This window comes from Mauremys reevesii, linkage group 2 (genome assembly GCF_016161935.1).
Source record: "Mauremys reevesii isolate NIE-2019 linkage group 2, ASM1616193v1, whole genome shotgun sequence".
NCBI classification, from domain to species: domain Eukaryota; kingdom Metazoa; phylum Chordata; order Testudines; family Geoemydidae; genus Mauremys; species Mauremys reevesii.
In genome coordinates, this window is record NC_052624.1 from 283,592,393 (window position 1) to 283,605,089 (window position 12,697).

At 51.5% G+C, this 12,697-nt stretch overlaps 1 protein-coding gene across 2 annotated transcripts in view; it reads right to left on the reverse strand.

Moving 5' to 3' along the window:
• The window catches only part of ZC3H3 (zinc finger CCCH-type containing 3), a 331,469-nt gene that overhangs the window by 33,667 nt on the left and 285,105 nt on the right, over positions 1-12,697 (reverse strand). For both annotated transcript variants that reach the window (XM_039522683.1, XM_039522684.1), the window contains one exon: positions 7,397-7,599. In XM_039522683.1, the coding sequence (XP_039378617.1) occupies positions 7,397-7,599 (203 nt within the window). The remainder of the gene's footprint in view (positions 1-7,396; positions 7,600-12,697) is intronic.

Here is a 12,697-nt window from a genome sequence, read left to right on the forward strand (position 1 = left end):
ATACCGTATTTTCCGCACTATAAGGCGCACCTTAAATTTTCTCAAAAATTGGCCGTGCGTCTTATAATCCGGTGCGCCTTATGTGTGCACTGAGTTCCAAAAATCTGTAAAAATGTTGTTGTGCGACTTTGGTAAGCGCTTTGCTTGATTGACTGTCGGACCATTTTTCGCTGACACAGGGACATAATACGTAAACTACGTACGCTGGCAGCGATAAACCAATCAGAGAACATTACGTAATACGTACAGTACGTACGTTTACCTTCTCCACTCCTCCGGTAGGTATACTACCGGTATGCTGCAAAACAACATTTGTCTGTCTAAGGACCCCCGAAAATGGCACCAGTGAAGAGACATGCTTACGAGGCACAATTCAAACTACAGGCTATCAGTTACGCAGTTGTAAATGGGAATAGAGCAGCTGCGAAAGAATTCAACATCAATGAATCTATGGTTCGGAAGTGGAGGAAGCAAGAAAATGAACTGCGTTACCTTTTTTTGTAGACCGTATGTTTTAGCATGCACCTTATAATACAGTGCGCCTTATGTATGGGTTAAGTACAGAAATAGATCCTGTAATTGAGACTGCGCCTTATAATCCGGTGCGCCTTATAGTGCGGAAAATACGGTACTTTAATTTTCTTGTACACCGCGTAGGCCGACAGACCTTCCACACACAGGGGATGCGCTTAAGAAGTTCTCCTAGTTTGAAAAATGATGCTGGTTTCAGAAATGTTTCCTGTGGCAGCTTCAAAATGGGGAATTCCATGACGATCTTTCCAGCCGGAAGAGTTTTCAAAGAGCGTGCACCAAATGATACGTTTCATAGATGTGCACGCACATTTCATAGAGAGCCTATGGCAGGTGTGGTGTAATACGCCCACGTTTGAGACCGTTGCATTACAAATAAGCAGTCATCCCGAATTCATACCAATCACGTCTCTCTGACTCTCCTCACCCCATGTATGCCACATGGGGCAGCTATTATAAAAAGTCCTCCCTACATTTCAAAGTATCTACACATTTTTAAAATACAGCTACAGATACACACACAATTTCTTATAGCCCTCTACCGGTAAGTCACCAGGAACATAGAAACTAACAAGGTTAAAGCTCCTTTACAAATGGCCCGAAATAATTTTTTGTACACAAAAATGTCATGTCTTTATCTCTGGGGACTGTCAAGGGCTACAAGCAAGAGCTGAGTATCCCACTGGACAGCTGAGAATCTGACTCATAGACTTGAAGGTCAGAAGGGACCATCATGCTCAGTAGCCTGATCTCCTGCACATCGCAGGTCACAGAACCTCACCCACCCACTCCTGTAATAGACCCAGGACCTGTGGCTGAGTTACTGACATCCTCAAATCCTGGTTTAAAGACTTCAAGTTACTGAGAATTCACCATTTACACTAGTTTAAACCAGCAAGTGACCCATGCCCCATGCTGCAGAGGAAGACAAAAAAAATCCTAGGGTCTCTGCTAATCTGACCCGGGGGAAAATTCTTTCCCAACCCCAAATATGGTGATCAGTTAGACTCTGAGTATGTGGGCAGGAGCTACCAGGCAGCTACCTGGGAAAGAATCTGTAGTAACTGAGAGCCCTGCCCATCTAGTGTCCTGGCTCCAGAAGTCGGGGATTGTAGGCAGCTCCTCAGACCATTCCCTCCAGACATTTATCAAGCTCAGTCTTGAAGCCAGTTAGTTTTTTAGCCCCCTACTGCTCCCCTTGGGAGGCTGTTCCAGAACTTCACTCCTCTGATGGTTGGAAACCTTTGCCTAATTTTGAGCCTAAACTTGTTAATGGCCAGTTTAGAGCTCCCCTCGTCAGCAGCATGAAGTTCCCATGATTAAACCTTCAGGGCTGAGAGATACTGGACCTTTAATCAGTACCTACTGCCATTCCTGCCTCCCAGACCAGTCAAACCAGGGGGCTGTTGGTGTTGGATGGCTGCCTGCAGTTCCTCAAGGCTGTAGGGATGTTAGAACAAGGCTCAGGGAATCACAGAATATCAGGGTTGGAAGGGACCTCAGGAGGTATCTAGTCCCACCCCCTGCTCAAAGTAGGACCAACCCCAACTAAATCATCCCAGCCAGGGCTTTGTCAAGCCTGACCTTAAAAACCTCTAAGGAAGGAGATTCCACCGTCTCCCTAGGTAACCCATTCCAGTGCTTCACCACCCTCCTAGTGAAAAAGTTTTTCCTAATATAGTGGGTAAAGAAAAGCCGAGGTGGCCAAAGCGGTATGACAAATGCAGTTCACCATTTATCTAATAATTAGACACACATGGCAACCCGTGGAATTGACCACCCTACTGGGCAACCTCTTATCTTTGGGGATAAGCTGAGGTGGTTTCGTAAGTGTGGACAGAGCACAGGACAAGACAACCATCCACCACTAAACATGGGAGTTTTTGGTCTCTTGAGTGGTTGCTGAGGACACGCCCACCGTGAATGAATGGAAGCAATGACAAAAGTTGCATCTCTTCTGTCAGCAAACGTGGCCCATTGTAACTGGCTGAGGAGCCCTACTGTGCGCAGATCACCTCTGAACTGCAGTTCTCACTGCAGGATGCATGCTCCGTGAGTGCAGGGATGGGGCAGCAAATACGGAGGGGAGACCCCCTGCCCAGTCCCTTGGTGACAACCACAACCAGAGGACAGCCCCACCCCACCTCCCCCAGCCCATGTGCCAAGCAAGGCCTGTGTGTTTTATGGATCAACGGCATGGCAATCACTTCATCTCTGGCAGGAGAACACACTCCCCCTCAAAATGGTTTCGATACAGCTGCAATTCCCTGTGAGCCACGACACCTACACTTTCTCCAAGGAGTCTCCAGCCGCCCCCCGCCCCCAGCCTGGGCGCCTCACTTCCAGCAAGGGACTGCCCCTCTGAAACTGGAGGAGGGGCGGGTGCCTGCCTCAGAGGGAAGGGAGAGGGCAAGGAATGCGGAGAGTGGGCTACCAGTTACATCCTATTGCACTTGGATCTCCTACCCTCGCATCCTGTCTCCACCAGCCCTGGCAACTCCCCCGGCTGGCTCTCTAGCACAGCCGCATCTCCGAACGCAGGCCATGCCGATTTGCAGGGGCTCGAGGGCCCCCCACGCTACGAAAGCTGTTCCCCAGAGAAGGTGAGCAGGAAACTGGCCTGTGCGGTGCATCACAGCCAGTGCTTTCGCTAACGTAGGGGAAGACAGAGAACGAGGAGGAAGGAGCCAGATTACCCACGTCAAGAGCATGTGTGAGCTCTTTATTCACTGGGCTGGTGCTTCCACTAGACAAGCCAAGCCATAGATAGCACCAGCTACGTTCTCTGCACGCGCTCTCCTCCTACGATGACCAAAACCAGGAGTTAGAAAGAAATGCTTCTTTCCCCTCCCAGATGTCCCTTCCGCTACCGCATCTTTATTCTCCATCTGACACCCATTCCCTTGACCCATTAGAGGCTGAGTTACTCCAGGCTGACAAGTGCAATTCATGGCATTTCAACAGCGTTCTTTCTGCGGATTAATTGCTCCATCTTCACGGCAGAGATACAAAAGCCAGATTAACTCCCTGGTTCAAGAGCACTTCCCACAGCAGACAGCAGCAGCCCTGCCACTGAGATCAAAAGGAGTTGAAACGGGGCCAAGAGGAGGAAGGAGGGGGAAGAAATCACTGTGATTCAAAAGGGAAGCCAAGCACTCCTCTCCATGTTGCGCAGAAAAGCCTTTATAGCAGCAATGATCCTTGCTGAAAGGGCACCGGCTGCCCTGCGCGCCCATTGCTTAGCATTTCAATAGCATGCAGCCAAGCAGCCATTCTTCCGAACACACACGCTCACCAGTGACCTAAGGAATATGTTGCTAATCCCGGGAATTCTTTCCCCCCAGACATCGAGATGCCTTGAAACTTTCCAGCCTTGAAGTGGGTTTCACACTTCACTGCCAGGCTGATCACCGCTCCAAAGTTCCCTTAAGCAGAAGAGACGTCTCTCTCCAGCACGGGAGGCTGGAAGGGGGCTCACGTGAGCATTCAGCTGGCCCTCACTGCAGGGCGAGCTCACCGCCATGAGATACAGAAGGCACTGCAGAAACAGGACATGGAGCAGAGAGGAAAAGTTAAAGAAATGGATTTGTGCTCCTGGCCTGGCTTGTTTCCCTGTGTCCCTTCCCTTTGTACAGACCCAAGCCTTGGCCCATCCAGTCCAGCAGCCACGACTGGCTCCATAAATCCTTCCAGCTGTGTCTTGTTTTAGGCAGGTCTGATTGGGTGACCTCCAGAGGGCTTTCTCCATCAGCAGCTGACGGGTGCAGTTCTCCAGCATCCTCAGGAGGCAGTTCCCTTGGGGGTGTTTTGCTGAACGGGGTGAGTTCGCAGCGCGTTGCTGGGACTTCTCAGGCTGTCCCCGCTCTGGGATCTACCTGGGGCATGTGGCCAGTTTGCTATAACTCACTGGCCTGATTTTCAAAGCTTTCGAGCCCCACCCAGCTCCCACAGACTTAACAGGAGACTGCGGGGCTCAGCGCCTCTGAACAGCAGGATACCGCTGTACGGGGACTTGGATACCTAACTTTAAGCCCCCGCTTTGGAAAATGTTGGTTTCATTCCCTAGATCGGATACTACAGAAAAGGGTGCAGGAGTGAGAGACAGAAGCAGCCAACATGGCAGAACATTATTTACATTCCTGCCTTCTAGATCAAAGGACGTCTGAGTTAGGGATGTCCCACCCACCCCCACAGATGGCATGTCAAAGGGGGCACTCAGCACCCAAGTAATTCTAGGCAGGCTGATTTGGTATTGGCACTGCACGAGCACCCAGAGCCCCCCATTGCGCTAGGTGCACACACACACACACACCGCCTCAAAGAACTTGCAATCTAAGTAGATTAAGAGGTGCCTCCTGGGTTTTGTCCTATGCTGCATTCTGGGCCCCTTCTCATTATCCCCCCCCCACACGGCATGTACTAGGGACCTTCACAGAGCGCTAGAAAACCGAGGGACCTTCTTGGAGACAATGTCCATAGCCCTGGAGTTAGCAGTGTCATCCCTGGCTGTTTTCAAACGTGGGCGCCTACAGGTAAGTGCCATCATTAGGCAGGCCATTCCCATTTTGGGTAGAGACGGTCAAAAGAATTCAATTTTATTACCAGAAAGTTTATCTCCATATTTTTCTTGTGAAAATTTTTAATTTTTGATGAAAATTTTCAAAATTTAAACAAAAACTGTTTTCGATTTTAGTTCAAAATGAAAAAAATATTTTTACTTGATTTTTTTCTTGAAAAAAACCCCCAAACATTTCACTGAAATCAGCCTGTCCTCGCAAGACACTTTGATTTTGACGGAACGGCATTTTTCATCGAAAAAAGTTTTCAGTTAAAAACAAAGTTTGGACAAGTTCTAATTTTAGGGTCCTAAATGGACATTTGAATATTTGGCCCCCCTGTGCCCTCCCCAATCACCTCTCTTCTTCTGAAGTACTGCACTGTGTGTCACACACCAAAAGCAGCATAAGCAGTTCCTCTCTCTAGAGGAGCTGGGCACTAAGTAGGAGTAAGGAATCGCAAAAATCTCCAACTGACTTACTGGAGACAAAATGAGAATTAAAAAAAAAAACAAAGGCAAAATCCCCTGCCTCACTTGGGAAGATTTTGCCAGTCCCAGAGGAGCTGGCTGCTCTGCTGTTTCCAAGACATTGCACCCAGCCAGGGGAATGGGCTGAATACATTCTGAATGGAGTGATCCCACGCAGATGGTTTTCTGTGCATTTCGTGGGGATCTCGTCCCCCAATTTCAACCTAGTGTTCTCACCATCATCTTCCACTCCGAGGAAAGTCTGGTTTTCTTTTGAGTCTCTCCGCCTCCCTTAACCTACCATGTACCTGATCTCACAGCACAACAGACCAGTTGTGGCAACACGTGCCGGAACTGTTGCTCCCCCTGGCTTGAAATGGTTTCCATTATATACAGCACGGGCTGGCAACCTTTGGCACACGGCCCATCACGGTAATCCGCTGGTGGGCCGCGAGATGTTTTGTTTATGTTGACCGTCCGCAGGCAGGGCCCCCTGCAGCTCACACCACATCCCTGCGGCCCGCGCCACTTCCCGCAGCTCCCATTGGCCGGGAACGGCAAACCTCAGCCACTGGGAGCTGCAGGGGGCCGTGCCTGCAGTCGATCAACGTAAACAAAACGTCTCGTGACCCGCCAGTGGATTTCTGTGATGGGCCACATGCCAAAGTTTGCCGACCCTGATATCCAGGGTTTACAGTTTGGTCAATGGCTCGCAGCACCCCCACTAGAAAAATTGTTCCAGCCCCCCTGTGTGTGGCTGTGTCTAAATAGTGAAGCTTTCAGCGAAGAGGTTCAGACTAAGTAGAAATTAGTCCAAGAGAAATGTGTGTGTTCCTCCCTTTTCCAGGGAATGGGAGGAGGGCAGGGGAAAGTAATGTAACCCCACTGCTAACCCTGAATCTCCATGCCATGACGGCCAGGCTTCTAGCAGAGGAGAAATGGACAGGATTCACTGAGGAGCCAGCCAAACATTGCTCCCATATCAGCAGCTGGGGGACCCTTAACTCTCACTCCCCTTTGCCGCAGGGCTGCCTTGTGTTAACTTTCTGAACTACCAGATCTCTAATCCTAATATACTCCGGTCTCTCCTTCTCACACACACTGGAAGCCGATGAGTTAAAACAGAAGCGTGCTTGATTGGAGCTGATTGTGGTGTGACCACAGAGATGGGACTGCAGTTTGGAGATGTCCTTCAAGGTAACATACGGGACTAGATTTGAGAGGGAGGGGCCTAAGCAAGCAGTCGTGCTGCAAGCGCAGTGCATGCCGTTCGAGGGAATGGGGTGGTGGAATGGGTTACAGGTGCCCACATGGACACATGGGTTCTAACCCTGGCTCAGGCACATCTCTGGACACATGGGTTCTAACCCCAGCTCAGGTTTCAAGTGAAATTTATTTGATGGTGCCCAATGGACTCTTGGTCCCATCAAACACTAGCCCGCAATTCTCCAGCTGATACTATCCTCTCCCTAAGGCCTGGTTTAGAATAGCATGGGTGTTGCTGCAGGTCAGGACTGCAGCGCACTGGCAGAGCTGTGTGTGTCCCAGGAGTGGACAAGCAGGAGGAGCCAAAGCCAGGATTAAGGTGCACTGACAGAGCTGGAGAATACCAGCAGAGCTGTGTAGGGATGCATGACTGCACCATCCCAATTCTACTCCAGTTCTCCCCTTTGTGGAGCACTGAATTCACACAGCCGGGCTGTCCCTTGTCCTGAAGGAGTACTGTGCCCAGGGCAGGGGCAGCTAGAGAAGGGACATGGCTCTTGCTCGGCTTTGGCTGATGAACCACAGGGAGCCCCAGAGCTTGTGAGAATGCAACACAGAACAACAGCCTTGTACCTGTATCCTCCCCTGTCTTGTCTCTGTCAGCTGTGCATGCCACCGCACTTGGAGAGGTAGGTGACTGGAGAGAGATGAAAGATGGGAGCTTCTGAAGTCTGCTGCATGCTGGGGTGTCTGTGTCACTCCAAAACTTTACCCCCTGCTCTGCGCTGGAGGGTCCGGGAATCTCCCCATCATCCTGGAGGTGGGCTGCATCCCTCCTAAAAAACACATTCATATAAGTATGAAAAACAGCAGCAAATCCCATGTGAATCAGCAAGCGATGTCAACATAGAATAGTAAAATAGGTTCTAGCGAGATAAGACTCAGGTGATAGAGATGAAGAGACTCATTAGCTCTTCTAGCTGCCAGGCAAGGATTGTCCCCGATAGTCTACTTCCAAAGACTTCATCTTCTCCGTTTGAAACGACCTGAGTGATGCCATGACTGCCCCTTCACCTGGAGGATGATCCCACAGCCTGATCCATCCCACTGCTAGTTTCTCTCTGGCTGGCCAGATCCCCTTACTCCTATTTACATCCCAGAAAATCCCCATTCTCCCTGAAGGAAGTTTCCGCCCTTCAGATATGAGCTTGTGGCCGCATCACCTTCATTTGTTTGGGTCACAGATCCGAGCCAAACGGGAAGGGAGTGGGGTTAAGGTAGCAAGGCTGGAGCATTGGGCACGGGGCTGAGCCAGGTGCGTAAGGGACCGAGCGGCCTCCAGTTCCAGGTCTGGCTGCGCCAGTGTTCTTGGCTCACTCCTCAGTGCACAGATGGCTAATGGGACATTTTATCTAGCTTGACATCTACACTGATGGCGCTAATAAAGGGAAAAAAAGCTGGAGCAGTTTAAAGCTTCTCTGAACCCGGCGTCTTCTCTCTCTCGGGCAGCGGCTGCTGCCGGCCTTTCCAGGAACAGGGGATGGAAAGAGCCGTGCATAGCTCTCCTCCCCGCTGGCCAGCCCTGCACATCACATTCCCACCTAAAAGGAGCAAGGAAATATTTTACACCTCACTCGTCCAGGGGCCGGGAGCTGCATGTCATTCCAAGCTTACTGTGTCACCCTAGATAGCTTCGCAGAGCCCGCTGCACACTCACTCCCTGGTGCTACCATACAAGGAAGGGCCGTGTACTGCTGGGACGTGCCTTGGGGCCGGATACAGAGCGAGCTGGTGCTTCAGCTCTGCCCGTCTCCAGCCAGGTGACTAGGACTGATCTGCGGGGGAGGAAGAATGAGTGTGGCATAAAACCCTGTATAGAGCAGAACAGAGATTGCTGAATCCCGGCTCTCGTGGAACGACAGGAGCAAACAACCAAATACATCTAGTCCCTTCCCCAGGAGTCAGTGCGGGGTTGTGCCATATGGTCCACTTCCTAGTGCTTTCCCCAGCTAGTGTTAGTGTCCGTAAGCAGTGAGCGTCCATCACTTCCACAGCAGACTAGTCAGTGACCTGCGGCCAGGAACCGCTGCGGAGGAGGCCGCACTGCCTAGGCCCAGGATCCCAATGAGGGGAGTGCAGGGGAAATGCTGCTGGAGGGAGGCAGGGTTCCCTGCCCAGGCTCTGTGTGCTGGAGAGTCTGCTCCGCCGGCTCCCAGGTACCCACTGGAAGCTGTTAACAAAACATTCCAGAGAAGTGACGCAAACGGCAATAGAAAAATACAAACGGAGATGGAGCCAGGAAGTATTTGGAGCCACGGCACTGATGGACCCAGACGACAGGCTGCTGACAGTGATGGATAAAGCGAGTCCTGCCAACAGGGCTGTAGCCGTCCCCTTCTAGTGTAGTCAGGTCTATTAGCTCGGCCTTAAAATGACTCTTTATGCAGGACGAGGCAGCCCCAGGGTCAAGTCCTTTATCCCTAAGGCCCGGGTGCAATCGCAGATTCAGTAGCGGCCTATGGAGGCAGATCTTCCTAACACAAAAGGCACCATTCAGTTTGGGTATTGCAGGGCAGCGCTAGCCGAGAGACTAAGGCATGGCTGGGTCTGAACACTGCCCTGTCCCCACTAGAAGCTGGACTCCCCAGACAGCTACACAGAGAAGCCTGCACGGCTACTACCCCTTCTGTCCTGAAGGGTCAGCATCCTGGGTTGGCATCTTCACCAGCGCTACCTTCACTGATAAAAAGCCGCCGCCAAGGGCTGTTTCTGGAATCACTCTTCAGCTTCCTTGCTCCCTAGAATTCACAGCAAACACTACAGGCAAGAACAACCCTCTCTGATCACTTGCCTGGCACTGGCTGGGAAAGCTTGTGCCCAGTGCGTGTGCCGGCACCTTCCCAGAAACGCCGGGAGAATGAGTAAGGCCAACCCATGGCTGAGACGATGACGGAGGGAGGCCAAAAGTATAACAGAGTTCAAAAAAGAACTAGATAAGTTCAGGGAGGTTAGACTCATCAATGGCTGTTGGCCAAGATGGTCAGGGACGCAACCCCATGGTCAGGGTGTCCTTAAACATTTGACTGCCAGAAGCTGGGACTGGACGATGGGATGGATCACTTGATAAACTGGCCTGTTCTGTTCATCCCCTCGGAAGCATCTGGCACCAGCCACTGTGGGAAGACAGGATACTGGGCTAGATGGACCTTTGGTGTGACCCAATGTGGCCGTTCTTATATGAGTCAGACACACGTCTGCCCGTACACAGCCTGACTGAACCAGCCTTCCCTTTGCTCCACACTGCAGATGGAGCTAGGCAGCTCTAACACATGTAGATATTGTGGTATCTAAGCGTAACCCACACACCTCCTGGGTGTGGTGATGTGTCCCATCTAGTGGCACAGAGACCACTTAGAGAGAGTCTGCTCTACACCCTTAGCTAACAGCCAGTTGGCTTTTAGCTGATGCAGTACAGGCTCATGCACTAAGCTCCAGAGGTCCCTGGTTCAATCCTAACCGCCGATGACCGGGCTCTGTCAGCGTTATATAAGCACCTCAGAGCAATTAATCAGTGCTGAGTTTGCCTTAAAGGCAATATTCTCATAGCCTCCTTTGTTCCTGGCATGAATGGTTTCTTGTGTTCGCTTCTTGCCCTGCCCTCTACTTTCCTGGCCCAGGTCCCTAAGCGAGGGTCAGTCCTAGGAAGATGCCATTGCTTCAGGAAGAGAGGATTCCACTGCTGGGGTCCCACTGCCGATAATCCTCCATCTTTGTACTACCACAGCGCCGAGGAGTCCACCGTGCCAGGCGCTGTGCAGACACAGACTAGAAAGACTGACCCTCTCCAAAGAACTTACAGTCTAAACATGAGACCAGAGGTGGATACAGACAGCTCGAAGGAGGAGCGCAAGGAAACAGTACTGTCCCTTGAACTGTAGGCCCATATAAGCTTCCTCAGACTGGCCTACAGCTGACCTCAGTTCTGGTCTGACGAGACCGTTTCCCATAGAGGTAAGAAGCTCATTCTTCACGTTGGGTCAATCTCCTGAGCGGAGGCTGCTAACTCGTGCCCAACAGTGGGATGGGCATTGTAATGTGGATTCATGTCCAATGATGGTACAGAGCAGGGCCGGCTCCAGGGTTTTTGCCACCCCAAGCAGCGGGAAAAGAAACAACAAACAAACAACAAACCCACGATCACAGCAATTCAGTGGTAGCTCCACCATGCCGCTTTCTTCTTCGGCAGCAATTCGAGGCAGGTCCTTTCCTCCGAGAGGGACCGAGGGATCCGTCACCTAATTGCCGCCGAAGAGCTCGACATGCCACCCCTTCCCCTTGGCCACCCCAAGCACCTGCTTGCTGAGCTGGTGCCTGGAGCCGGCCCTGGTACAGAGACAAGCCCCGCAAACTCGTATGCCCTCCATCTCAACACGAACCTTTTCCCCTGAAAGGAAAGGCAAGTGCTTTAGCCACCACACCTGGCTACCAGCCAGCCAACTCCCGGCATCTGAGCAATTCAAAAACAAGGCCAGCTTCCTGGCTGTGGCTGATTCTGGAGCTCCTGCACTGGGGTGGAGGTGTTCAGCATCGTACCCATTGCCCAGTCCCCGGCTGACCAAGTGTTAACAATTCTCCTCTCTATTACAATGCAGGGAGTTAATAACACTGGAGATACCTCTGGGTGCCAGGCTTGGTGGATTGCCCAGTTAGGTAGCTTGCAGCCACACAGCATTATTAAAATTGAATAATCAATAGACCCCCAAGGGCACATAGGACAATGACCTCTACAAGAATCAAATAGTCATTTTATGCTGAGAGTTGCTGATGTGATTAACAAAGCACCCAGCACAACAGCAAAGACATTCTGCACACCTATTATATTTCCACGTCCTTCTCCACCTCGGCCTCCCCTAACGGCTGCCTCTGCACGGGTAGGAGGGAGGCAGGCACAGTTGCCCCAGATCGCTGATTGTTCTCTTTTCCTTGCCTTAACTTAGAACGTGGAGTGATTAGGATCTAACTCACATGCAGGAGAGCTGGGTTCGAGTCACAGGCCTGCCACTTCCCAAGCAGGCAGGAGTGCCAGACGAGTCTCGGAGAGGAAGGATAATCTTGTAGTTACGAGAATTGGGAGTTCTGAGGTCAGTTTCCAGCTCTGCCATTTCCTGCATGACCCTGGGTAAGTCACTTCCCCTTTCTGTGACTCAGTTTCTCCATCGGTATAACAACTCTTCCCTGCCTCCCAGGAGGAAGCCAGTACTCAAGTACTAATGCGACAAGAGCCAAAGAAAGGCCTGAGATTCCTCAAACCTTCGGCCCCTATGGCGGGGGATGGGGTGCTTCCTGTCACTCCATAGCCCTGCCTGTACTACGGAGATAGCTGACGAGCTCCAGCAGGGACACAGCAACGCGTCCAGATCAGAGAGGTCAAACTGCTCTTCTTCTGACAAGTTCTTGCATCCAGTCCCAGGCTGTGGGTGATGCTGTCTTTTTTTTTTTTACATGGAGTGAATTAAGTGCATTTGAACCCAGGGGACTACAAGCACCGGACAGAGCCAGACGGCGCACGGCTCCAGCCCTATACAGCCCTGCCGCTGCAGTTCAGCCCTGGCCTACAACCAGCCGCTGGAATGCTCTGGAGTGGGGCCTGCCAACGCTGCCAAACATGGACAGCTCTGTGATAGGACCAGCGTGTCCGAGGGACAGGGAACAGGCTGTGGAGCTCGTTTTCCTTCGTCCCTAACAATAAAGGTGGCAGTGGGTTTGGTCTGAGAGCGTGAGGTTTCCCACAGGGAGAGAAGAGGCCTCCAAACACTGGGCAAATGAGCCCAGATGTGAGAATGCCCCAGAGCTAGATTCAGAGGGCACAGCTGTCCTGCTGCCCCCTGGACAGGGGAACCTGCTTGACAGTGGGGAGATGCTGTCAGCACCGAG